The sequence below is a fragment of the Oreochromis aureus genome, linkage group 18 (genome assembly GCF_013358895.1).
Source record: "Oreochromis aureus strain Israel breed Guangdong linkage group 18, ZZ_aureus, whole genome shotgun sequence".
In the NCBI taxonomy this organism is placed as follows: Eukaryota; Metazoa; Chordata; class Actinopteri; order Cichliformes; family Cichlidae; genus Oreochromis; species Oreochromis aureus.
The window spans coordinates 1,697,809-1,725,629 of record NC_052959.1 but is presented as its reverse complement, the minus strand read 5'-3'; the positions used below and the strand labels follow the sequence as shown (position 1 = coordinate 1,725,629).

General features: G+C 41.8%; 2 protein-coding genes across 2 annotated transcripts in view; both read left to right on the top strand.

Moving 5' to 3' along the window:
- The first annotated feature begins 5,141 nt into the window (after positions 1-5,141).
- On the top strand, positions 5,142-19,728 carry LOC116326317 (potassium voltage-gated channel subfamily B member 2-like). The gene is made up of 2 exons (XM_031747532.1): positions 5,142-5,726; positions 17,716-19,728. The coding sequence occupies exons 1-2, from the start codon at positions 5,142-5,144 to the stop codon at positions 19,726-19,728; spliced, it is 2,598 nt and encodes an 865-aa protein (XP_031603392.1).
- A 4,414-nt stretch (positions 19,729-24,142) lies between these two features.
- LOC116326318 (E3 ubiquitin-protein ligase RNF31) overlaps positions 24,143-27,821 on the top strand; it is a 45,018-nt gene continuing 41,339 nt past the window's right edge. The window contains exons 1-2 of the mRNA XM_039601747.1: positions 24,143-24,524; positions 27,285-27,483. Of these exons, the coding sequence (XP_039457681.1) occupies positions 27,286-27,483 (198 nt within the window). The 5' untranslated portion in view covers positions 24,143-24,524; position 27,285. The remainder of the gene's footprint in view (positions 24,525-27,284; positions 27,484-27,821) is intronic.

Genomic DNA, 27,821 nt, shown 5'->3' with positions numbered 1-27,821 from the left:
GGTGACCATGGTGGCCATTTAGAAGTCGGCCATCTTGGATACACCATTTGTTTTTTCAATAGGAAGAGGGCCATGTGACACATCAAACTTATTGGTAATGTCACAAGAAAAACAATGGTGTGCTTGGTTTCAACGTAACTTTATTCTTTCATGAGTTATTTACAAGTTTCTCTTTGTTCACAGTCATTGACATGTCGAAGAGGTTAACACGTGAGGAGCGGATCGAAATCGTGTTGATATCTGGTGAACGCAGTAACTGGGTCATTGCAGCAGATTTCAATGCAAGACACCCTACGAGACCACCCATCTCCCATGCTACAGTTAGCAAACTGCTTGCTAAGTTTCGTGAAACTGGTTCAGTGTTGGATTTGCCAAAATGTGGATGCAAGAAAACTGTCACTAATGAAGAAACATCAGTGGCTGTCCTAGCTTCATTCAGCAAGAGCCCACAGCGTAGCACTCACCGCATGTCACTGGAGAGTGGCATTAGTCGAACATCCCTTGGGCGGATATTAGCTACTCACAAATGGCATCCTTAGAAACTCCAGCTACTGCAGCATCTCAACGAGGGTGACCCAGATCGGCGCACAGAATTTGCAGAATGGGCAAAACAAAAACTGGATCAGGATCCTCAGTTCACGCAGAAGATTTTGTTCAGTGATGAGGCAAACTTTTATGTGAATGGTGAAGTTAACAAACAAAACCACCGCTATCGGCCTGACACTAACCCACACTGGATGGATCCCTCCAAGACTGTTGGAACAACAAAAGTGATGGTTTGGTGTGGTATATGGGGTACAACGATAGTGGGTCCATTCTTCATCAATGGAAACCTCAAGGCCACTGAATATTTGAAATTGCTACATGATGATGTGTTTCCCTCTTTATGCACTGAAGCTGGCACGTTCCCTGAGTTTTTCCAGCAAGATGGTGCACCACCACATTATGGGTGCCAGGTCCGAGCATTCCTAGATGAACAGTTTCCTGGAAAGTGGATTGGTCGTCGTGGGCCAGTTGAATGGCCCCCAAGGTCTCCCGATCTGACCCCCTTAGACTTTTATCTTTGGGGTCATCTGAAGGCAATTGTCTATGGTGTGAAGATACGAGATGTGCAGCACCTGAAACTACGGATACTGGATGCCTGTGCTGGCATTTCTCCTGCGGTGTTGCTATCAGTGTGTGAAGAGTGGGAGAAGAGGGTTGCATTGACAATCCAACACAATGGGCAGCACATTGAACACATGTTATAAGTGGTCAGAAACTTGTAAATAACTCATGAAAGAATAAAGTTACGTTGAAACCAAGCACACCATTGTTTTTCTTGTGACATTACCAATAAGTTTGATGTGTCACATGGCCCTCTTCCTATTGAAAAAACAAAAGTTGTATCCAAGATGGCCGACTTCTAAATGGCCACCATGGTCACCACCCATCTTGAGGAGTTTGCCCCCTCACATATACTAATGTGCCACAAACAGGACTTTAATATCACCAACCATTACCATTTTATTACGGTGTATCCATATAAATGGCCCACCCTGTATATCAAACTGTTTGCCTTTCTCAGTCCAACCTGAGCTTTCTGTCAAATGTCATCATCTGTAAGTTTTTCTTCTGTTATAACAACGGCCTCATCCGTTGGTGCCACAGCTCACTGAAAGTTGTGTAAGTCACATGCTGTGATTTTCATAGTCACTGAATCTTAACTCAGCTGAACACTTGGGGCAAGACAGCACTCTCCATCAAAACACCAATGAGAGGATATCAAAGAATGGTGCTCATCCATCTGAAGGCTTTCAAAGAATGAAAGAATGAATAATAAAGGCACAGTGAAGCTGTTCTGGTGGCACACAGTGAGATCAAGCTAACAGTTCCCTCACAGCCTGAACTGACCACGCTATTTTTACGCCGATTAACTGCACATGTGAATGTTAGCATTCAAATATGTGAAAGCTAGTTTGTCAGTTTTTAGTTGTAAAGTAGCAGGAGGAGTTATTCCTACCGCCCCAAATATTATTATTATTTATTTGTAGCACAAATGTATAAAACTTTGTGTTTGTGGGTCTTTGTGTTCAGAGATCTCATTAGTAACGAGGAGTTTGTCAATATCATCTACACCACACTGGCCATGCTCTGCATTATTTACTGTTAGGACTAACTGGCTTAAGAGTAGATTGCAGAGAAGAGGGCAGCAGTGTGTCAGAGCTCAACCACAGATTGTTTGCTTTCCAGCTGCTCTCAGGTGAAAGAGAAACTCACTACTCTTACATCACACGACTAGTTCAACCACCAGTGCAATGAGCTAACTAGGTAGCTCCTTATGATCCTCCAGCTTCAGGAAATCACACCAACATCTTTTGAGGAACACGATAAACACAAGTTAGGTTTTACCACACATTGTTGCCCAGTCATTGATTGTGAAGCTACTGTATGAAAACACATTAATGGATTGATATGGAACTTTCATGAGCTTTCAGCAAGTGTTCATATACTGTTATTGTCATTTTTAACAAGCTACTAAGTTCATTTCTGTCTGCTGAGCTTCATCCTTTCTGTTAAAAATGTGATGTTCAGTATCTTCAGTGCATTCTGTGTGAGTATTGCAACATCATCCTACTGGTGCTGATTACATGCCACAGTCTTTTACCATGAATGACCTGTTAATCCGTGTTACTGAAGGAAAAGCTCACCACTTTGTAAGAGCCTCCACACACACAGTGCAGTCATAGAGAAGTTTTAGTTAGTTCTAGTTAATCATTTGGAAATGAACAATAAAAGCTGAGTTTTTTTAGCCAGTCCCAAGAAACTACAGCCCAGACTAAGATGTGATAGTCCTGACATTGCATAATTCATGACATCATAGACATGATTAGTTGTTGAATTAATGTTCTTGTGTTATGAGATATACATGCACTGGTGCTTTTTCATGATTAATGTTCATTCATTTACCATTACCATAAAGTGTTTCTGCGATCTGTGTGTGTGTTGTAACTTGTATTTCGTGGATCAAATCCCCCTCTGTTTGAGGTTCAAGTTCCTGTAGAAAAACTTGCACCGCGTTGTAAAGTGTGCCACATGAAAGAACTGAACCAGGAGCTTCTCCTTAGCGTCTCCACAGGTCTCTCAAACACTGAGAGAAGAGCTCAGTGCGGCCAGGACGCTCCGAGCAGCAGTTCAGCTGCAAGCCGTTGATCTGGAGCTGTCCTTGGTGCTGAACACCTCAATCCAATTACCCCACCCCCAACCCCACCCCCCTCTGTTCCTCTATTTCTCCTCCTTCAGTCCGGCGACGCTCTCAGACCCAGCCGCTTCGCGCTCGTATTTGTGGATATTCCGTGAGCGCTCGGGTGTTCCTCTCCTGCTCTGACGGTGCGTTTTGGGGCAAAATGTGGCCACGGGCCGGTCTGCGTGTTCTCGACAGGATTCACGAATTAATGGCCGGCGGGGAGATGAAGCAGCAGCTGGGGTAACTCACAGGGTGCTATGGTGGGACCTCCTGGGAAGCCAAAAGTTGGACTTCTCCGACATCTCAGCTTGCTCCACAGAGGTAAGCTCCACGAACATTTTTTATGTGTCATGCGGAGATTACCAATAAGTGACACGAGGAGAGCAGAGAGTTTTGTCTTTCTTTCTGTACTTTAGAAACTTGGAATGCATAAGCGCATAATCACGAGTTAAGCCTGAGTCTCCTTAATCGCTTGACAGAAAGGACCGTTCTCACTTTGGACTTTAACTTTAGCGTCGCGGTGCTGCAGCTGGTGTCCGCTAGAAAAGGAAGAGAAGAAACACGCAGCAGTTCAAAGTAGTTTACGTGATCATTAGTGAGCGCACAATCTCATAATTCTAATGAAGTGAGTGTACCGATCCAAGTGTTTGTTTGCAGACATCAGCTCTCCCGGACTCTGGAGGGGAAAAACGCGAAAGATGCTCTTTTAGTCGTGACGTAGCAGCTCTGTGTCCTATGAGTGTCCCAGGAGAAGATAGACGGTCTATAATTAACTAAGGTAGACTTGAGCCAGGGGAGACGAGGCCTTATGCCACTACTGGGATTTGTGGAACTCCATTACACAATCAGATAAGAGTCAAAGGACTTCTAATGGCAGCATAAGCTCCACAGTCTAACTGCATAATGGCTCCCTTTTCTAAAAAGTACTGTTTAGATTCCAGATATTCCCTGGAGGTGGATTCAAATTGCTCTTCCCTGTTTAGTGATTTCATCAGAGAACTCTTTGTAATTAAAAATAGTAAAACTCCCTGGACTAGCAAATATTAGATTATGTGATGTGCTTTTCAAAATAACTATTCTGATATGGCTTTAATTTACTGTAAAACTCTGCGATGTATCTGCTTTAAAACAAAGCAAAATCATTTACTGGGAGCACGTAAGCTGCAGTAAATTCTACAGTCCCACATTACGATGTGTTTTTATTTCAGAGGAGGCAAGCAATTTTAGATTCCAGCTGACCAGACATGAGATAAAAACAACAGCGAGGGGGACACAGGGAAGTGGAACGTGACAGCTCAGCAAAGTGTCCGAAAAACACCTTCAAACTTGATGCTCTAATTGTTGAGTTCTGGAATGTATATGCACATAAAAATGATGTATTCAATTTTATTTATACTGTGCCAATTCACACTTTATAGAATAATTCTGTATTTATTAATTTATTTAATCTATTTCTTTTTCTTATGCATGTAACTGTGTCATGTCAAAAACACAGAGTCCTAGGGAGCAGATCTTCTCTACAATAACCTGGTTATACTTGTAAAATGGTAAAATGGTAAATGGCCTGTATTTATATAGCGCTTTTATGGTCCCTAAGGACCCCAAAGCGCTTTACATATCCAGTCATTCACCCATTCACGCACACATTCACACACTGGTGATGGCAAGCTACGTTGTAGCCACAGCCACCCTGGGGCGCACTGTGTAATGGCTCATGTCTCTTTTTTAGCCATGGATCTTACCGGGACTTCTGCTGGCCTGAACACAGAGAGCTGGGCCTGGTGGGCCTGGGCCATCTTCCCCTGACCAGCCACCGCCATCATCTTATTGAGCTCCATATACACATACGCACACACTGCAAAAGCCTGTGTTTGAGGTGACCCACCCCCACAGTAAGATAGCAGTCAGAGCAAACATGACAGACAAGGTGAGTTTTAGCACACCCAAAGTCAACCCCCGACCCACTGTAGCTCCTTTCCTCCCCCCTGAGCCAGTGGACATCATCCGCACTAAGGCCCGTTCACGGCGGGTCAGACTCAACGTCGGTGGGCTTACACATGAAGTGTTATGGAGAACACTTGACCGGTTGCCCCGAACTCGTCTGGGACGGCTAAGGGACTGCAACACCCACGAGTCACTGCTGGAGATCTGTGATGACTACACCCTCACTGAGAACGAATACTTCTTCGACCGGCACCCGGTGGCCTTCTCCTCCATCCTCAACTTCTACAGAACAGGAAAGCTTCACATGATGGAGGAGATGTGCGCTCTGTCTTTTGGACAGGAGCTGGACTATTGGGGCATTGATGAGATCTACTTGGAGTCCTGCTGCCAGGCACGCTACCACCAGAAGAAGGAGCAGATGAACGAGGAACTGAGGAGGGAGGCAGAGACACTGAGGGACAAGGAGGGAGAGGAGGAGGACCAGGGCTGCTGTCCTGACAAGAGGCAGAAGCTGTGGGATCTGCTGGAGAAGCCCAGCTCCTCTGTAGCTGCAAAGGTAATAAGAGCTAAACACAGCCTGCACACATGATTTGATGCTAGAACTTAAATGAAACCTGTGATAATGTCTCAGGTCACATTCAGGTTTCCTAAAAGTACACAAGATGATATGTGGACAGATTAGGTCTGTTACACAGAAGATTTATTTGGATAATAGAGAGAAGACATAAGACAGAGGAAGCTGCACGCTAACCTTCAGTATCTACTGTTAATCTGTGATGACGCTAATGAGAACCAAGCATAAGCAGAGATTTTGTGATGATTGTTGATACTTTCAACTGTCAGAGCTAATATCAAAGAGCTTTATTATAAACTCATAACCAATAACCTCTGAATCTTATCTTTCTTTTACCACATTGGTAGATGAAAAGGTTGTGCCATATAATAAACTCCAACTCTAGTTTTTTGTCATTTTGCTTCAGTTGCTGCACCATATGTGTGCTTCATGTTTTGAGGGAAAGATTTATGTATAATCAGTGAGAGCAAAGTTTCTGCTTGTAGGGGACCAGATGTTTTTATTAAACTGATGAAAAGATTCAATAATTTGTTTTCAGGAAGAAAAAAAAGTGGATTTCCAGTGAGTGAGGTTCATAACTGTGTCTGCACAGTTTCTGTTCAGTAATGTTTTTCACTGAGTTAGTGTTGGACACATTGCAAGCTGGTTTACCACAGCAGTCTAACTGCGCCTGTTTTATTGTCTGCAGCAGAGGAGACAGACAGCACATAGACAGCTCCTCCAAAGACACTCCAAGCAGAGCATCAGTCCATTACCAATGACAGCAGTGCATGCTGCTGAAAACTAGTCTTTTCTTCAGTTTAAGAAATGCAATAAGAGTCCAACAGTTAGGTCCATATATATTTGGACACTGACACAAGTTTAGTTTTTTAACCTGTTTACTGAAACATATTCAAGTTATAGTTCTATAATAGACATAGACATAATGTGTAGACTCCCAGCTTTCATTTTGAGGGAATCCACATTCAAATTGGATGAAGACTTTAGAAATTTCAGCTCCTTAACATGTGCCACCCTCTTTTTAAAGGGACCAAAAGTAATTGGACAATTGACTCAAAGGCTGTTTCAGGTAGGTGTGGGCAGTTCCTTCGTTATGTCCTTATCAATCAAGAAAATAAAAGACCTGGAGCTGATTTGAGGTGTGGTGCTTGTATTTGGAGATTTTGCTGTGAACAGACAACATGTGGTCAAAGGAGCTGTCCATGCAGGTGAAGCAAGCAATCCTTAAGCTGTGAAAACAGAAAAGAAACCCATCGGAGAAATTGCTACAATAGTAGAGTGGGAAAATGTACAATTTGGTACATCCTGAGAAAGAAGGAAAACTCCGAAACGCAAAAGGACCTGGATGTCTGTGGAAGACAACAGTGCTGGAAGTAGAATATTCTTGAATGACCAAGTCAGTCACCTGATCTTAACCCAGTTGAGCATTTCACGTGTTGAAGACAGAAAGGCCCACAAACAAACAGCAACTGAAAGCTGCTGCAGTAAAGGCCTGGGAGAGCCAGGAGGAAACTCAGCATCTGCTGATGTCTGTGAGTTCAAGACTTCAGGCTGTCATTGCCAGCAAAGGATTTTCAACCAAGTATTAGAAGTGAACATTTTATTTTCAGTTTTTTAATTTGTCCAATTACTTTTGAGCCCCTGAAGTGAAGGGTTATGTTAGATAAATGCTTTAGTTACCAATACTTTCATGCAATCTTTTTGTTCAACCCGCTGAATGAAAGCTGAAAGTCTAAAGTTCAACTGCATCTGAGTTGTTTCATTTAAAATTTATTGTGGTAATGTGCAGAAGCAAAATCAGAAACAACATCGTCTCTGTCCTAATATCTATGGACCTAACTGTATGCTCACTGGAACCTGTGAGAAGAAGAGACGAAAACACAACAGAAGAATTAAGAGATATTGTAATATAGCTCACAATCACTGTGAGCTTAGGAAAACCCACTTAGTCCAAAATAAAGATATAAAGATAGTGACAGTGGTTCTGCAGCACAAATGAGCTGTTGTGGGGTAGTGGTAGGTGAGGTCCTTGGAGCAGTATCTTAGCTTTTCCCAGGACTGAATCCTTCTGGATAGACACCTCAGATGTTGTTCTGGAGCCACTCTTACAGTTTGGGGTTACAGGCCTCCATCAGTGAGTCCATGTCTCTCTGACTTCTGGTACACTTTAAAGTCATCCACACAGGAGGTGGCTGGTAGTTTGTCATGACCTGTATGAGGGTGTTAGGGTAGTGGGGAAAGGATGTTACCTTCACATATGGTGACATACCTCCAACTCTATATTATTATATATATGATCTAACTGTAGGAAAATGAGAAGAACAAACGGCTATAAGTGGAGAAGAGCTCGTACACAGAAGTCAGTGGGCAAGGGAGCCAAGAAATCAGGGGGAGGATTTTATTAGTGACTCCCAGTTTCTATCTGACTGACTGAAGAGCTGTGCATGCCAACAGTAAGCAAGCAGGACAAAGACAGACTCTTCAGAGATACAGCTTCAACAAACTGGGCTTTATTTGCTTCCGTCAACATGAGCAAACCCAACGTGTAAGTCACAAATACAAGTATAGAGACAAGACATTGGTGGTTGTCATAACTGATCAGATTTCCCTGTGTTTAGATCGTATCGAGCAGATGGAGGGAGATGGCTACTTCTAGCAGATGGTTTCATAGTTAGACTCAGTGAGAACCAGCGCCCTCTTTATCCTCCACAGCAGGAGGAGGTCATGATGGTGGCAGTAAGACAGAAACAGTGTCGTTATAATAGCTGTGAGCTGAGTCGCTGTGACATGTGCATTTTACCTGGGAAGACTTTTTTGTTTTGTTTTCATGTTTTTCTCCGACAACAGGAATTTGTGCCCATTTTATAAACAGTCTTGTTACTTTTTAAACTGATTTCCATCAATCAAATAAAAATGAACTGAAAAGTTTGCTGTCTAATACAAAATCATTTATCGATGCTAAACAGTTCTGTGCGAACACACTGTGGAAACCAGTTCAAGACATAGTGAGTTATTGCTGACATCACTGATGTGGCCATGCCAGTGCAGGATAAGTCAAATTTGTTTCATTACATGACGATCAAACAAACCAAACATTATGTCACATGTGTTTGTGTGTGTGCGAACGGCTGATCACACACAGTATTCCAGCATGGAAGTATCGGTGCTTTGGAGGCTACAGCACACTTTCAAAGCACCATCCTCGATTATGTGGAACAAAAGTGCCTCTATATTACTGGGACTTGGAGCTGTAGCCTCCATACTGTATGAACAAAATACAGCCTCAATAATTTGATGATTAGCTTTTAGGACTGAACTCAACTCTTGTTCTTTTTATTGCCTTCAGTGCAGATATTATATTCAGATGTCACTGCAACATGACAAATGCTTAGCTGATTAGTTTCTGAAGTATAAGACTTTTTTTTTTTTTTACAAAGGTCAGGAAACATTTATAGTGACCAAGATAATCCATGAACTGAATTCCAACAGATACAGTGACTGATTATTTATATTAAATTAAAAGAACAGAAACATTCAATTTAATATACTCGTATCCTTTTCTACACTACTTTTAAGGTGTCTTATATATGTCTATATAATCATTTCCTAATCACCTAACCAAGTTAGTGACAGCTAGTTCTTCTTTCTAAAAATACAACAGCACTGGCCTTCAGCAGAGCCATGTGACCAGGCTGGAACCGTAGTGTCAGCAGGAGGGAAGCCGCTTAGGCCACTCTGCAGTGACACCAGCCATGTGGCAGTGATGCAGCAGCACTTAACCAATAGGGGGGCCTCTTTCCGGTGATGTGAGCGGCTCAGTGCTACTGCTTATTAGAAAAGAAGCATCACCTGGCTATTTGTACAGTTTGTCATGTCCAGATGGTCAGCTGTACATCCACCAACAACAGTTGTACTTTTATTGGATAATATGAGTATTAAATCTTTAAATAATAGAGATTAGTTTCATAAACTTTACATAATCTGTATAATCTTCTTATTTTTGGCAGAGATGTTTTAGCATGTTCTCTTTGCATCCTTTGTTTGACGCACACTCAGACTGTAGTGTTGGGCTGTTTGGGTTCACTTCTCATCTCTTCCAGATGTATTTAAAGCTCTTTGTGCTCCATTGTTATATGATCACCTGTGCATGCACTTATCCTGTACACAGTTTTGTGATGTATTATTATTAGTCCTTTATTTATCCAGGTAAAAATCTCATTTCCAAGAGAGACCTGGCTGTAACTGTGTCTCAGTGAGTAATGCAGACAGTGATGACAGCACAGCTGTAATGTGTAGTCAACTGTCCATAGTGAACATGAATGCAGTATGAGTCTGACTTAGGAGTATGGCTTAATCTCCTTTGGAGCTTTTACCAGGACTGCTGCTGCTGCAAATAGACTAACTGTTGGCAGGTTGGATAGTCTGTCCTGTCCACTGTCTGACCTGCAGCGGGGAGGGTGGTGGGGTGGAGCTAGATCAGGAGAGCAATAAGACAAAAAAGGCTGCAGGCCGATCATGTATGCAACACTGAAGTATTGGATTTATGTAATTTTATGCAATTATACAAACTATATAATGTTTTTGCTTGTGCAGTAAAGTCACAGACTGCATCTGGCTGTGCAGTTTCAGCATCCGTCCATTTTCTTCTGCTTGTCCGTTCAGCGTCACTGATGACGCTGATGACGCTGATGACGCTGAGCGGTACACTCTGCCAGTCTGTCACAGGGTTCACACAGAGATAGGCAACCATTCGTTCAGACACGGGGAACGCCTCAGCTAGCCTGTGGATTCAAATCCGAACCTCATCTGGTCTCCATCCAGACACTCAGGACTGGTTGGATGAAATGCAGTCTAGAAAAACTGATTGATAAGAAGAATGAGATCTTTTTTTGGGTGGAGAAAATGGTTTGCTCACTTTGTAGTCAGGACATTTATTCAATATCATGAGATAAAGAGACTGCACACTGTTTAGGGGAAAAGTCAGTAATGCTTTTCATACTGGCTTCACTTGTTCACCTGTTCACACGATCCCTGTCTCTCTGATAAACCACAGGTCCACACCTCAGCACTTTCAAAGTATTACTGTCCTTTTTGACCTTTTGCATGCTTGCTGGACCGCACGAGGGGAAAGTCTGTGATCTTAAATGTTTTTTACAACCTTTATGTTCAACAATGTCTTCTCACAGTCAGTGGCCTACTGCAGGGAGCTTCAGTGGTCTCAGCTATCCAGCTGTCTGCTTGTTTGCCTGCAGAATCACTTTGTGCCACTTTGACTTAAATGTGCTCTTTATTTAGAATTTAAAAAATGGGAACTTGTATTTCATGTAAAGCTAATTGGTTGCGCGTTATATTTCGGCTTGAAGAGTTGCGGCGTTTCTGCTCAGGACTGATGTGCCTCACTAGCATATCAGCTGTTTATACATTGTATTGTGTGCAGAGGAGGAAAATCTGTCGATGATATGACACAGAGGCTTTTTAAGCTGACGGGATCAGTCAGAGAAAGAATTAAAAGACTGTCCATTAGATTTTTTTGACAGCTGCTTCCTGCCTCATCTTTGACTTTGTACTTCTATTTTTCTATTTAAACTTTTAAACTGCGTTTGCTTACATTTAGGTCTCCATGAAGTAGATTATATAATAATAACAAATGATGGGATTAGTGCCTGATCTGCATGTCTTAAAGTGAGATGAAGGCTGTAAATCTGGTTCGCTAAAAAAGGATGCATTCTACTTTATGGGTTTGTTTGTGTCTTTTTGTGCACACAGTTTGTTAATGATGTGTGGGCTCATGTAAAACACTGTAGAAGTGCGGGAATAATCCACGACAACCTGTGAGCTTAAAGAGAAACGAGTCATAACACACTCACAGCCACTTTACATGGAATACCTGTGTTCATGTAGCAGTTAGCAATCATTTCAACACTTGAATGAAATGTAATATTCACAGTGAAATCCTGAGTGAAATGCAGGACAACACTGAGTCACTGCTTGTGTGTGTAATGTGTCTGGTTCAGCACAGTTAAATAAGCGTGCCCGACAGCTATAAGCAGCTACTCAGAGGTCTATAGTTTACTGGCCTTTTGCCTTCACATAGGAGCGGAAGAGTGATGTGTATTCACTAATGTACTGTAGCTTTCAGTTTGAAATGCTTCCATTCAGATGGGAATTTATGGCTGTGGCAGTACAAAGCCCAAAAGCCAAAGTGGTTTTCTTCAGCAAAGTTCAGTCTGTCAGCTGTAAATCTTTGGTTGGCACACATCTCCACAGTGAGTGTGCAGAGCTAACGTGCTAGCAGCCTATTTCTGCAACTTTAGTTTTCATCAGTATACAAAAGCCAAGAGGCATTACTAATCGTTCTTGCATCTCCTGCAGTAGTCAGATCTTTTATTTAGAAATATTTGGTTTCAAGTAAAAGTACTGCTTTCAAAATGTTACTGCAGTACAGAACAAATAAATCAAATTTGATCCTAAAAGTGAAAGTACTTCCAGAAGAGTGTTGGATTGTTATTCCACTTTATTCCACATAATTGGACTTGTTTAGATTTCTTTGCATGTGTGGATTACTTGGGCCCATTAGAAATATTTATATACAGTTGATATATTCAGTCCTTATGTTCCCTGCTGTAGAGTCGAGCGGTGGGTTCAGCCAGAGCAGCCTGTTCTGAAATGTGGTTATCACAGTCTCTTATGATGTATATGATACGACACCAGCTCAAACTAAGATTTACAAATGTGTGCAGTGATTTCTGGGTAACAATCCACACACAAATACACACCAAGGAGTACTTTATAAACGCATACATCCAAACCTCAAAACATACACAGCTTATTAAGTTCACCTTCACACAGCTGATCATTTTCTCTTTCAAAACACTTTCTGTGTGCACACACGTCTAACACCACACGTAGCATCTCTCTCACTCAGTGCGAGACACCAGAACTGGGCTAGGATTTTTTTAAAAGTCATTACTTTATGTTAACGTAGAACTTTTCATAATGCTGACCACAATAGTAAAAATAAATAAATGAATCCTCTTACAGAAACATGGGAGTTATTCCTCTTTCTTGTTACAAAGACAAAGCCAACACATTTATTCTGCCTGAGCATCATATCTGTGGTCTGGACTGGACCACATTCACATCAGCATCATGGCCAGCCAATAAGTATTTACTCCAAAACAACATAACTGACTTGAGGTCAGTTATGTTAAATGCACAGCACCTTGGTCAACAGTTGTTGTTTTAAATGTAAATGGTTTGTGGCCAGTTTTGACTCTTACTGTTTGAGTTATTTAACATCTCAAGTTGCAGGCAACATGATGGACAAGGTGCACGCCTGATGGCAAGAGGGCCCCGGATATGAACCAGGGGCTGTTTAGCTGTTTTACCTCATGGAGCTGCCCACTGCACAGAATCAGTTTCGAAATGAAGCATCACTTGTTTTACCGTGCTAAAATCACATGTGCGAATAGAGACATTGCTTTCATAGTTTTGGATTTCAAATGTTCAGTTTGTAAGACTGAGAAAAATCAAACAAGGGCTGTAGAACATCTCGAGTAATGAATGTGGAAATAAGTGAAGCTCAGAATTAACTTTGGTGTAACAAGAGATAAAAACAATGTGACCCATGAAAGCAGCGTCTTTAAATATAAACCATGTTGACCTCTGCAGAAACAGCCAGTGTCCAACAGATCCTGCGCCTGTTGTTCCACAAATAACTCCACGTATTGATCCAGCTTGGATTTCTCTGCTCAGTCACTTTATCCAGTCTTTCATTGCAGCTCGTCTTCTTGTTCTATAAATTTATCAGATTTTGGTCACAATCTGAGAGACATTTTTCCTCTTTGTCTCGCTCTTTTTTTGTCGACCCCTGCCGTGAACATTTTTCCTTTGTACTCGGACAAAAATAAAGTAAAAAGGTATGCAGTATTATTGAACGTGTGTCAATTCTGCACCAGAATTTAGTGATGTCTTCTCATGAAACTGGTCTGAGAATTGAGTTAAAAAGACAATCAAACGGCAGTGAACACCGACTCTCGCCTCAGTGACAGATGGATAAATAACCGAGCAGCACGTCTGCTGTTAGAGGGTAAAATGTTAACCGACAGTTAAACATGCAGCTGAGTATCTGTGTTTCCATTCAGTGCACAGATCTGAGTCCATTCACAGTCACTGAGCTCAAATTTGAACTGGAGTCAGAATCTTTTGTCCAGTGTCATTGTGTCCTTACAAATAATAAATCCTGTTTTGTTTCCTTACTTGGAATCTTTCTTAATGAACATGTTGTTTGTTAGCTTCATAATCATGAACCAAATAGAGACGACACGCAGTAACACGTTCACTTAAAGAGATTCATTGTGATGAGCGGAGTCCATTTCTTTGTCAGTGACTCAAACTTGGATACAAAAAATTGTTGCTGAGCAACTGAATGTCAAATGTGGAGACTCACTATATGGTTTCTAAAGCAGCTTGTCTGTTCTTGGTACTGCTTAGACTCTTCCCTGAGTGTCAAGGTCACAGCATTCGGCAGCCACTAAGCCATTAAGACGCTGCTGGGTGGACACCGTTTGATATATCTGCCTTATACTCCCCTGTGCTTTGTCCCTCTTTGACTTTCTATTTATCTCCTCTTTCTTCTTTCTCAATGTTTCGTACTTTATTCTCCCAGTTTTTACTTTTGTCTAAAAGCTGTACCGATGTAATGCTCAGTGTCTTTTATCGTTACCGTGATTGGCCAGAAGCTCCCCCACTGAAAATGGCTCAGATAATCCATCACATGGTTTCACAGACACCAGGACAGTTGTGGTGGTGGAATAAGAACAAAACTACAGATACAAAGATTAATGATGTTCCTTTTTTAACTGATCATTTCCTGCTCATCAGTCACACAGTGTTAGCTATCAGTACAGCGCTCAGTCCATGTTCCAGTGTTTAAATAAATAACTCAGCACGTCTTTAGTGTTCAATAATTCTATGTGGCCCACACACTTTTATAAAGATTAAAATAACTGCACAAGCATAAAAACTGTTATATTTATTGGGGTTGGAGTGCTGCTGACCTCTGCTGAGTATCTTGTCAGGCTTTGGGATTGTCAGGCCTTCCATAGAGGCTTCTCCAAGGTAGTTACAAAACGTGCCCTTGTCCAGGCCCCTGGCTGGATGAGGCTCGTCCTGACTCTGATAAAACTTTACATGTTGTAGCCTATTCTGGTTAACACACATCACACTGAAGTCACAAGCAGTGCAGGAGGATTAGGCTCTGCAGCCGTCCTGGGAATGTCTGTTTCAGGGTACTGAGAGGAATTCAAGCATCATTGATAATCAGCATCATCAACACACCGTCCATCCGCAAACAGTGCAAGAAGTTTTAAATGCTCCCAAAACAAAGTTTGGTCTTTGCAGAAGCTCGTCCACAAGGGCTGATGATTTCGGCACTGTTGCAAGTGATGTTAAACACAAGGATGGATGACAAGCTTCTATTTAATGTAGATGTTGCTAATCTTGTTACCAAGCTCACATTAAGGTTAGTTTATACACTTAAATTAAATTTGATCTTTGAATGATTCTGGTGACACTCTGTACATGCAAGCCACCTGCTCAGTTTTACAGAACTAGTGTGCCACGCATCTGTGACCCACCATCTTTATGACTCGGTGGGTCGGCCATCATTGACCACTCGCAGAAAACAGCACTGCTGTATGTTTAAGGTAAAAGTAGGTCAACTCCATTTTTCTGTCCCAGTCCTAACAGCTGCATTTTTTATTGTGTTCTGAGTCTGTATGGCTGCTATACTGGCAACATTGGTCTCCTAGTGAAAGAGATTTGGTCCCAGTAGAACTCCCTGGTTAAATAAAGGTCAAATAAATGCAGGGGGTGTGTGGGAGTTTGTCCAGTCGCTCTGTCTGATTTCACGGACTTGGAGCAGTGCTTCAGGAGGATGGCTTCTTGGGCTCATTATTACAGGCTGTTGGGTCCCAGTAAAGCCATAGTGAGGGCTTGCTTTGCATTGCCAGAGACAAATCTCAAAATTCTCCCCGGGCTGCACTTTGTGAATCTGGTTTTTCGGAAGACAGAGTTTCCAGGTCCAGTCAAGTGGTGGAGGTGTTGTGTTTGGTGGCTTTAGAATCACTTCCTAACTCTTCAAACACAGTAACCCTGTCAGTAAAGAGACTGGTTCTTATATAGCGCTTTTCTACTGGATCACTCAAAGTGCTTCACACAACATGGTTCATTCACCCGTTCATACAAGCACTTTTTTCTGCACCTCAGTGCTTTCTGTCTGGCATTCACACACATTCGCACTCCAGTGGAGTATGAATTGGAGCACTCTTGGGGTTTAGTATCTTGCACATACTTAAACATGCTAGCTGCAGCAGCCGTGGCTCTGCTGCTGACAAGCGTGGAATGGAATCTTTGTTTTGTTGTGTTTCATTTGGATAAGGATTCATAGGTGATTTCACTTTTAGTCTCTTTAAGCAATTCTGAAATTACAAAACATTCAGTTTGTAATCAGTTGCGTCATAATGATTATTATAATTTTTCACCTGAAGACTGAACAATGATTTGCAATAATAACATGCAAATACTTTAAAAGTAATCCGTTTTTTCATGTGGCATTTGTATCTTTTGTTGGTTGACCCTTAAGTTTTATGTGTTGAAGCCACTGAAATGTAAGCTAACAGAAAATCGAATTGTCCCCAGAGAAGAGCGCACTGGTTTTTGGTCAGATATCACGTCACATGTATTTAAAGACCAAAAAAAAATGTTATCTTGCATTCTCTATTTCCGACTGTTGCTTGATTCTTCCTGTTGGGGGAGGAAAGAATGAGTAACCAATTCTAACCTCTCTCTCTATCCTTTCTATACATAGCAACACAATCCTATTACAATAAACCTGAAATGTCCTACCAAGGGCTACACTGAGAGGACTCAGAACACACATCCTTCAGCTTCATTACTCCGCTTTCCCAGTTAGAGTTTTTGAATTGGCTATAAGTAATAGCTTGAATCCCCTGGGCCACTTTTTCCATTCAGTCATTCTGTGAGAAGAAGGTTTTATCTTTAATCTGAACTGAAAAGGCGACAAAAAGGACAAAATTGTTTCAAAACCTAGTAAATCAAGTGTGAAGCTAAACACGCAGGGGCAAAAACTAACTTAGTTTTTGTTTTGTTTGTTTCCATTTTCCTCCCCAAAAAAGTTTTTAGGTGTTACTCACTTTGCTTTGCATCTTGTATTGTAGTGCTATGTCATCATTTCCAGTTGCAGTTAATGTCAGAAGGTTTGTAGTCTCGTGCGTCTTTGTGTTCTCATTAAAATACAAATCTGACATCATCTGAGCACATCGCCATGATTTTCTGAAGAGACACAGGAAACACTGTAAAATGTTTTGGGGGTTTTTTTTGCAGGTTGAATAAAAGCTCTTGTCTTATCACTGCTGCAGGACTCCACGTGAAAGTGTCCGTGCTAGAATTTTTCACAAAGCTGCTTAAAAAATTAAAGTCAGTGTCTGTTTGCTGTAACCTGGCTTACAAAGAGAAAAGTAGAAAATGCCAATATATGGTGATGTGTAGATCCGATGAGCTTCTCATGTCTGCGTGGACATAATGAACAGATGAAAGTTAAGGGCTGACTGTCACTGTGGATGCACAACTTTCAAAGCTAAATCTTCTTAAGGGCCTTAATCAAAAAGGCCTGACCTATAGTAGCTTTTCAAATAGCACCACCTTCAGGACAAAGTTGGTACCACCAGGAAGGTTAACAAAAAAGTCTCAAAAATGTCAGAGCAAGAAACCTTTACTCTGGAATGTACACTTCAGTGATTAGTAGCAACAAACAGGGTTTGTCTTATTAAAGACCATGTTATTGTTTACAGGTACAAAAACAGATGTAATACAAGACTTTTTTGCATGTAGACATGAATGAAGCTAACACTATGCGCAGCTAATGTAATAACCTGCTTTTGTCTTGCAGATCCTGGCCATGATCTCCATCCTGTTCATCATCATTTCCACCATTTCACTGTCCCTCAACACTCTGCCAGAGCTGCAGGTTGTAGATGAATTTGGCCAGTTCAATGACAACCCCAGTTTAGCCCACGTCGAAGCCGTCTGTATCGCCTGGTTCACCATGGAATATATGTTACGGCTGCTCTCAGCACCCAATAAGTGGGTCTTCATGAAAGCACCACTGAACATTATTGATTTGCTGGCTATACTGCCTTACTATGTGACCCTCTGTCTAACTGAATCTAACAAGAGCGTGCTGCAGTTCCAGAATGTGCGGCGTGTGGTTCAAATCTTCCGTATTATGAGGATCTTGAGGATTCTGAAACTGGCCAGGCACTCGACGGGTCTCCAGTCTTTGGGCTTCACTTTACGAAGGAGCTACAACGAGTTGGGACTGCTGATCCTGTTTTTAGCCATGGGCATCATGATTTTCTCTAGCTTGGTATTCTTTGCTGAAAAGGATGAAGATGCTACAAAATTCACCAGCATCCCTGCTTCGTTTTGGTGGGCAACCATTACTATGACGACTGTCGGGTATGGTGACATTTACCCACAAACCCTGCTTGGTAAGATTGTAGGAGGGCTCTGCTGCATAGCAGGTGTGCTTGTCATTGCTCTTCCTATTCCAATCATTGTGAACAACTTCTCAGAGTTCTACCGAGAGCAGAAGAGGCAAGAGAAGGCCATCAAGAGGAGGGAAGCTCTAGAAAGAGCAAAACGGAGTGGAAGCATTGTTTCTATTAACCTAAAGGATGCTTTTGCCCGCAGTATGGAATTAACAGATGTGTTGGTAGAAAAAAGAGAGGACAGTAAATGTCCCATTGAAAATCACCTGTCACCCAGTCGCTGGAGCTACCACAAGCACTACTACAATGCAGAGGCAGGTAGTCCTGGCAGGTCTCAACAATACCAAGAAGTGGCCCAGCAGGGCTCCCCAGAGCGAGTCAAGCCCACGTCGAATAAAACTACTCCTCAACACCTCAGCGCAAAGCGGCTAGAAGATACGTACAACAAGACAGCAGCCATTCAAGAGCAGCAGGAAAAAATTCGAGAAGAACAGATTGAGATGAAAGAGTTGTCGTCCACTCAGGCCCAGCAAACATCACCTAAAGTCAGTCGTTCCAGGGAATCTTCAACTGCAGCGGATAATTTTGCACTGGAAAGAGGGGAACGAAGCTCACTGCTCCCCAGTGTCGAAGGAGGTCAAGCTGGTACTAGACATCAGTGTATTCCACCTCCCTTGGACCTAAGTCAGATCAGCAATATGGAGGTAAAGCAGGGCCCTGATAGCATTCAGCCAATGACATTCATCAAAGAGGGTTTGTATGAGTTCACATCTAACCCCAAAGGAAGGTTGACCGGGGATCTGAATTTGTTATCACAGAGTGCCGAAAGCTCTGGGATGACATATGATAGCACCGGCACAGCTTTGGAAGATCACGGTAGCCCTCAAAACACAAGAGCCCTGAAGCTTGACTTCATTGCATCTAAAGATGATGTCCTCGTGGCAGTGATGACACCTGTGGCGACACCCGTCCCCACTGGCTCTGCAAAGTGTGCTCAACTACTTACTGACGAATTGGTTTCCAGGTTTTCTCTATCTCCCAGTTCTACAACACAGGAAACTAAGTCTCCGCTGGCAATCATGCAATCTCCGTCCCTGGCTCAGCAATATATCAGTCCCAGCACCCCCAAGGGGGGAGGTGAGAGCTCAGCAGGCAGGAGCTTAGAAGGTGAAGGGCAGCTCACTGGCTTAAGCCACCTGGGGAGGAATCACATGGAGAGATCTACTGCTGGCTCGGGTAGTGGTGCTACTCCATTGTCAAAAGCATGCTCACTTAACAGCACCCAAGACCTAGTAACTAAGGAAGGAGTGGCCGATGGAGGATTAGAGGAAGCAGAACAGAGAGTAGAAAAACGAGAAAATCACATTGTTCTGGATGGAAGCCGAACGCCGCCCTGTGAAACAAACATGTGAGCTTAAATTTAAAGAAAGATGCAGACAGGGCCAAGGCAAAGCAAAGGCTGATGGGATGCATGACAGGAACTGCCAGGAATAACCCAAAACAGATGCTGTGTGTGTGAGCATTGGACTTTTTGACAAAGACATTAAACAAATCTATCATGAAAGCTGCAACTCGTCTTGAGTGCGGCACATCCGATCTCACGACACATTCGAACGGTCATCTCTTTTTTGACCTTGGTGCTGCTGTCATGACTTTATTACTGGAGGACATTCAGAAGCACACGCATGCCTGACTGGGCACTATTTGAACTTGAATTCAAGTGACACCGTGTGGTGTCAGTGTTACTGATTTATTTCATTTAAATGAGACATGAACAGTGGCAGCCTGACCTGTGTTTTAGGCCTTGTCTGAATGATAATATTCGGGACTATCCTGAAGAGTTTCTGTGTAAGTCACTGAGTCAGATATTCAGTTTCCTAATGCTTGTTCCCCAAGGCGTGATTTGAATGGACAGTTATACCAAGGACAGACAGACCGTGAAAGGAAATTATATTTTTTATATTTGCAAATTTTAAAAATCTATCTATTGCAAGACTTGCAAGAAAAATCAATGATCAGTCATTATTCTGTGTTGTAGATCTTGCTTACTCGTTATTACATTCTTGTAACGGGACAAACACAAGCACATGATACAAGACAAAAGTCCCACTTAGTACTGCATTGTCCAAAAGAACATATGTATCTGCTATTGAGCACTGTGATTTATGCTCTAACTTTAAGTATTTCTATATATTTCAGTTTTATGTTGTTGTTTTCTTTCTTGGTTACTTTTTGTTGTATTTTTCTTTTCATTTTTCTTGTTCCTAAATATGTAAAATGGAGATATAATCACTACTATATTCACTGACGGAGCGCTGTTTGCACAAATTTCCATCCATCCATGTTCTTCTGCTTGTGCCGGGTGAGAGGTCGGGTACACCCTGGACAGCCCACCAGTCTGTCCCAGGGCTTCCACCAATGTCCAGCATGAAATATCCTAACAATGAACAAATTAGTCAAAAACAATACAAACCCATAATGAGACACACAATTTGAGACAGAAAGGAAAACTCACACAGACTGTGGGCAGTTTCCATCATTACTCACTTGTGGTTGATCATACACTGCTTTAATTCCCAGTTCAGTCTTATACTGTGTGTGTGATAAAGGGTTCGATGAACCTCAGATCTGACTTTGTTTTTGGATTCTTTATCAACAAAGTGGCCAGGCACATGTTGCAGAGTGCATTCAGGAAAATGAGTTGTGGAAGTAGTAATAGAGTTGGTGAAAAGCAACCAAGCGTACCATTATTTTCTTTCTTTATTTTTGTCTCTGTGAGACTAGTGTCTTATCATAACATCGGCCCTATCTAATCTTTTTAATCTTGCTAGTGTACTCACCAAGCTAAGAATGAGATCTGGTAACATGGAGACGTTCATAAAAAAATAAAAAGACCAACAAGTCAGCCATCAGGAGTCATATTCAATTCCCCTTGTTTACTTACTTAGTCTTAGCATGTTTCAAAGAATGTGTCTGATTTGAGTGCCGTACAGCAACGGGCTGTTTTTGGTCACGCTGTTAAAAACTGTTCACTGAGACAGTAACAGCAAGGCGGAGCAAAAACGGCCAAAATGTGACTTAAAGTAAGAATTTAGAAAAGTGGAAGCTGTTGGTTTACAGTGAGACGACTCAAAAGGCTTGTCTGACAGAACATACTGTGGCTATTAACCATTTGTGTTCCATGCTTCAAGCGTATAATAAATATGACACAAAAAAGTTTGTTTCAATACATGGAACAGCATGTCAGAGATAACTAGATATCTTTCTGCATCAGCTCACATTTTGCAGCATGCAAGCTAGCATGCTATTCTGACCACACTTCTGAAAGTCTCTTGCATCAATGTCAGCATGCTAGCAGAATTCAGCAGCTGTACTCAGCATATCACGAGCTATACACCAGCTGCAGAGTAAGACCATGTGGAAAGAGACAAACGAGGTCTTCTTAGTGAGAGGAGGTGCAGGTTCAAGCATCTGGACTTCAGTTATTGCAAAGACACGTCAATTTAAACCGAGCTTAATCATAATATGATGAGTGCCGAGAGATAAATAGAGGGAGTGTGTCTGTGTGACCTTTATGCATAGGTGCTGACTGCATTATAAAGGTAGAACAATAGGGCCCTTTGCAGGGGGTCACTCGAGTAAAAAGACCTGAAGTCACTTTGAGCATTATCTTTGGGAACCTTTGACATTTTCTTTTGTTTGTGTTTTTAAAGATCAGATTTGCATTCATTTGAATGAACCTGACAGATTCAAATGCACATTTAACTGTGTAAATAGAGCAGAGTGAGCAGCTGGTGATTAGGTCACATGCTAACAGGGGAATGGTACTGTGTTATCTGGGTTTCCTGATGTGCTCATCAGTTGTTTCATGTTTTTTTGTTGGTTAAAACTTTGAGCTGTGTGTTGTTCTTAACATCTCAGTATATGAAGTTTTTAAAAATATGTGCCTTTTCATAAATAGATAATTTATGAGAAGGTGAAAAAAACTGTTAGACATGGCCCGACTTTTTCTTTGTCTTCTTTTCTCGTGTTCTCTCTTTGTCCTTGTGCAGTAGATATATTTAAATGAAAATCCTCACATTTTCTGGATTTGCGTACCTTTACAACTTTATATTATCTCATTAACTTTATCGCACCCCATAGCTCATAGTTCCAACCTCACAGTGCCACACTGTCATTTTATTTCATCAGCTGAAAGTAGCACGTTCGGTGTGTGACTCGGATGCAGCAGCAGATTACTGACAGCCAAACGGACATCGTTGGAACAATGCAAACTGACGTGATAAAACATCTAAAAACACGGCTTTTTATGTCTTGCAAGTGGACTCAGCTAGATTTATGTTATGATAAATTGCACAACACTAACTAAATGTTAATTCTTCCCAAATATATATCCAGCCTAACATAGATCAAGCCAAACTCAGAGAAGTTTAAAAAGAGCACCAGTTCTAACAAAGGTTGGTTTGTCGCTGCTGCACGTCAGGAAGCATGAGAACAGTGTTATGGCTTTCCACAACCTCATCTCCACTCATTTGTCAGAAAATTGTTATTTATATTTGTTCATTCAGATTGTGTACAGTAAACATACAACCGTAAAGCCTGCTTCTCGATCTGTCCTGCCAGCTCCACTTCGTACTTCTTTAATGCCCCACTTTTCCATCCTCATATACTTTATTGAATCGTAGCCTGTGCAATGATTAGTATGAGTTATTATATATAGCTCAGTGTAATGATAGCAAATGATAAAGAGTTTTGAATCAGTTATCAAAATGCAAGACAAATAAATGTGTTCATGTGACCTCATCTTGTTGTGTCTGTATTTGTGAATGCCACATAGCTGCAGCGTTGTCAGGTAGTTTTTGCTAATATAACCACTACAAATTCTGCAAATCAAAACGCAACAACTTTATTTGCTCAAACATAATACTTCAAAAGATTAATGAAATGTTTCTGCAGCACCACACAGTAATTCTAACTCCTACGGTTTTCATCTGTTGGTTGATTCTTTCTGAAACGATGAAATAATGTCCTCAAGTTTCTAAACTGGGAGTTTTTATTGTTTGGCAGAAACAGGCCAGACTTTTTGCCTTCCACTCCCACTCACATGATTGTTTTCATTACATAACCATGGGTAATTCAATATTCAAAAACAACAAACAAACAAACAAAGGTCAGCTTTTATATATCCTGTACTTTCATTACATGTAAAATGAATGATCTTTATAATGTATTAAATACTACTAAACTAAAATAAATATTTTAATAATTATATGAGATAATAATCATAATTAAGACAAAAAAGGGTGGAATAATATGTGGAACACTTTACCAAGAGGCCTGAAAAATGTATTATGACTCTTTTTCTATGTTGGACAAAAACCAAGAAAGAGCCTGAAGCTCAACTCTCTGAGGCCCAAACAGAAGGAGCTGTTGGAGACAGGGCACTGGAATCATGGCGCTGTCATTTGGGAAAAAACGGGAAGTTTAAAATAGATCCACTGCAGTTTCCTGTTGAAAGGAGCCAGCTGAGGTGTTGGGGCACCTAAATGCCACCTGATACCTCCCTGAGGAAGTACTCCACGTGCATCCAACTGGGAGGAGTTGAAGAGACAGATGCACATTCCTTCTGCTCTTTAGGAAGTGGCCAGTGTGCCCTATACGGAAGACAAAGACCAACTACTCAGAGAAAAATGTAAATAAATGGAACACTGACCCTCCATCGTCTCCGATTCCCATCAACACAATTGAATATTTAATATTACATTTCTGGCCTACGTGAAAACACTGTTCTTGTTACATCTTATCGGGTCTCATGCTTACAGCCTGGTAACGGTGCAACAAAACACATTTGACTGTGCCTGACATGATGATCACTTAACATTTCCTTGTGCAATAATGCAATAACCTGGAGACGTCAGGTGCAGTATCCTTTACGTGAATGTGAAAGCAGCTGGCGCTGCTGCGTTTGCGCCGCAGAGGGTCCACTGGTGACGTAATCTGCGCCGCTTCGACGTTTTGCCCGAAGAGGGAGGGGGAGAGAGAGGGAGAGAGGGGGAGGCCCTGCCGCTGTGTTTCCAGTGCAGCAGTCGCACACCGCGCTGTGTTTTGCCGTTTCTGCGGGGCTTCCTTCGGCGGTACAAACAGACATTTGTGCCGTAACAGTGAACGAAGCGGGATTCCACCGCAGTGCAGCTGGACAGCAGCACAGGTAGGAAGCAGGCTCACAGTGCCGATCCTCGGTAATAACACCTTTAGGTGTGCTGCTTTAATCATTAATAATGAATCATTTACAGGACATTGTGCCGCTATGAGCTGATCATAGGCGTACCTGCTGCTTTGCACTGACTACTGGAAATGGCACATCGTCCTTCTGTGTCTTTGTTTTGTAACCAAGAGGTCTGCAATCAGCAAAGTGCACTCAATTGTACTGCACGTGAAAACAGTATTTAGCAGCTTTGCATGTTCAGCGACTTGTTTCAGCTCATCTGACGGATGGAGCCAGAGCTCAGGGAGGCAGTGAACACCTGCAAACAGAGTCACCAGTCTGTGTGTTGTGGTAAAATACGTGTTAGCACCTGGAGTCTGATAAAATCATGTAAAATATACTTTTATCAGGACTGTGTAAAACTCCTCATTTCTTTATATTTAACTAGGAAAATGGGGATACAGTGATTTACTGACACATGTGCAAACACATAATGCAGCATATAAAGCAAAAAGTGAGTTTGTACAGTTTGAACCAAGGGCGTAGATTTGGTTTTGGCATTGGTGGGGACGGATGATTCAACCACCGAACCCTGCCCCGTTTCTTTTTCTTCCTGTCTTTGCTTCTTGATAAAAAAGGAGAAATATACTTGCCAACATATGCTATTCTACATGCTTTTAAACCATTTAAAATTACAATTCATAGTTTTATATGTGAATTATATAATGTTAAATTACTATTAAACAAATGACTAAGTATTTTAGACTTTAGTTTACTTCAGCCATATTCCATATAAATTAAGTATCGTACAAAAATAAAAATAGCTTCAAATACATTCATGACAATAAAAGAATATGACTTTAAGGACTTAACAACATTCCTTCAGTTATAGTACACCAACATCTCTGATACATTAGCACTAAGGGAACACTGAATGACCTGCTGGTTTTTGTCCATAAAACTACTCATCTAAGATTACCACAAAGTAAAAGATCTCTCAGCAACATTATGCAACATTTTAGGCACTGTTGCCCCGATCAGCTCAGTGAGCTGTTTATTCTAAACATGAACTACTGTTACAGCAACAGACATGGACACAACAGCTCAATGTCCACTATGTGAAGGAGCCAAACACATGCCTTCTCCTCTCGTTAACTGAGATGAACTGCTGCCATATTGGTTTTACATCTATACTGTCCAGTCTCCCCTGCTGGACATGGTACACCCTCTGTTTTGCTGTTTTCTCTGACAGTTTCAATCAAAATTAGAAATGCTACTCTGAGACTGAGAGAACTAATAGTGCTGCCTGTTGTTCAGTTAGTTTCCAAAACACGTTATTCATGGTTACATACAATTTTAGACTCATGTGGGCCAAAGCCTAGAATAGCCTGTAACGTTATTATGATGGACACATTTTATGAGTGAACTTGACTTTAAGTGACTTACAGGTTTCTTTGAAAAACACTTTCTTATATCCAGGTTCTTCCTTTGTGCTGCCATCCTCCTCTCCTCCTCGCAGCGCAGGCTTGCCGCTGCCAAAACTAAACAGAGCTCCCTGAAAGGCACAGCCAATCACATTGGCCATATTTGTCACATGACGCAGGACTCCAGTAGAGAACGTAATTTAACTCTTTCTGCACCGCTGGGTGACTGAGACGCTGACAGATCGTTTTTTTTCTTTCTATCGGGTTTGTTTTTCTTTACTCGAAGAGATCAAATTATTGGTGGGGACATGTCCCTTCCGTCCATGCCAAATCTACGCCCTTGGTTTGAACGATATGAGCGGCTCATAGTCAGCTGGGCTCAGGAAGAGTTTCCAGGCTTCTTAAACCATATTAACAGATGTATCTGCCTTTTGTTCTGTTCTCTGTCAAGATGATCCCACATTGTTTCCATTGTGTGTGGGGGGGGGTTTTCAGTCCATGCATGCTGTAAAAGCTGTTCCCAGTAAGAACCTTTCCAGAGGGCAGGTTAAAAGCAGACAGTACTTTTCCTGCATTCATCCTTCCATCACATATTTAGACCTGATCTCTAGCACAACTGGCTTTAATGCAGCACCAAACCATGACAAAGCCTCCACCATGTTTTACACTTGGCTCTTAGGCACTCACTGGGGTATTTGCATACTCAAGATGTGAACCAAAAATGTGACATTTAGATTCATCATTCCAGTTTTTGTGTAACTTGACATACTGTAGCCCTCTTTCCCTTTCTCAAGAATGGCGTCTTGACAGCCACTCTTCCAGTTCAGAGGCTTTAAATAATACGAAATTGAAAATGGTCAGGTACAAAGTCAGACTGCAATGACTGAAAAAGCCGCCAATGTCAAAGTCAAACTCTGAAAACAGCCTGAAGAACTGTTGCTGAGCAAGTCTGTCTCTTTAGAAGTCAAATATCAAGAAATCAGAGATGATAGGAACAGCAACAGCACAGCAGAATGTTTAAATTCGCTAAACTAAATCACCTGAGGAAAAAGGACTTTTTAGGAACACTCAAGAAAATTAAGTGATCTGATGTGGGCGTGGTAGCACAACAGCATTTCAAATAAAGTACTTTGTGCCAACTTCCAGAGAAGAGCATTCAAAAAAAAGTTCACTTTAAACGAAGCAAAAATGCCAATCTGTGCAGGAATATAAGAGCAAAGGAATTCTTATTTCTCGTAGATGTTGAATACACTGATCTGAGATACTGTGCATGCGTGTCGTCAGATTTATTTGTTGTTGTTTTAAGTAAACGGCATGCATCAACCGTGTGTGTGTGCAGAATGGCGTCCCTCTCCGAGCAGCTGCAGGATGTGCGGAGTCAGGCTGAAGTGTGTCTGTATTCTGGGGGCAGAGTGATGGATCTGCGGGCTGGGGTAGTGGCCATGGCTAATCTGCCCTTACCACCCTGCTCTAAATACCACCACATCGCTGCAGAAACGATGGTCATAGAGAACAGCTTTGGCAGCAACAGGAAGGAGGTGAGAAAGATCAAATGCATGTTTATTAGTCCCATCTGGAAATATGTCTAACCTCAATCCAGACTGAGACCAAGTTTTTTGGGATTGTAGGTAACATTTGGCTACATCTCACACTCTGTTGTTTGGATCGTGACTTGATCCAAAGAATAGCAGGTAGACAACACAATGAATGAAAACAGAATGTAATCAAGATGTTGCAATGGCCCAGGCCTCAGCCTGATTGATATGCTGTGGTGGGAGCTTAATAAAAGTTTTGAAAACCTCAGTGAAGTGAAGCAAAACTGAGGGGGACCAGAATTCCCCCAACATGCTGTGAGAGCCTGATAAAGGCATGCACT

Bases quoted from the DNA above. Each gene is read 5' to 3' on its own strand.
- LOC116326317 (XM_031747532.1), top strand. From the start codon at position 5,142: ATGACAGACAAGGTGAGTTTTAGCACACCCAAAGTCAACCCCCGACCC. The intron at 5,727-17,715 runs GTAATAAGAGCT...TTTGTCTTGCAG, and splicing joins GCTCCTCTGTAGCTGCAAAG to ATCCTGGCCATGATCTCCAT.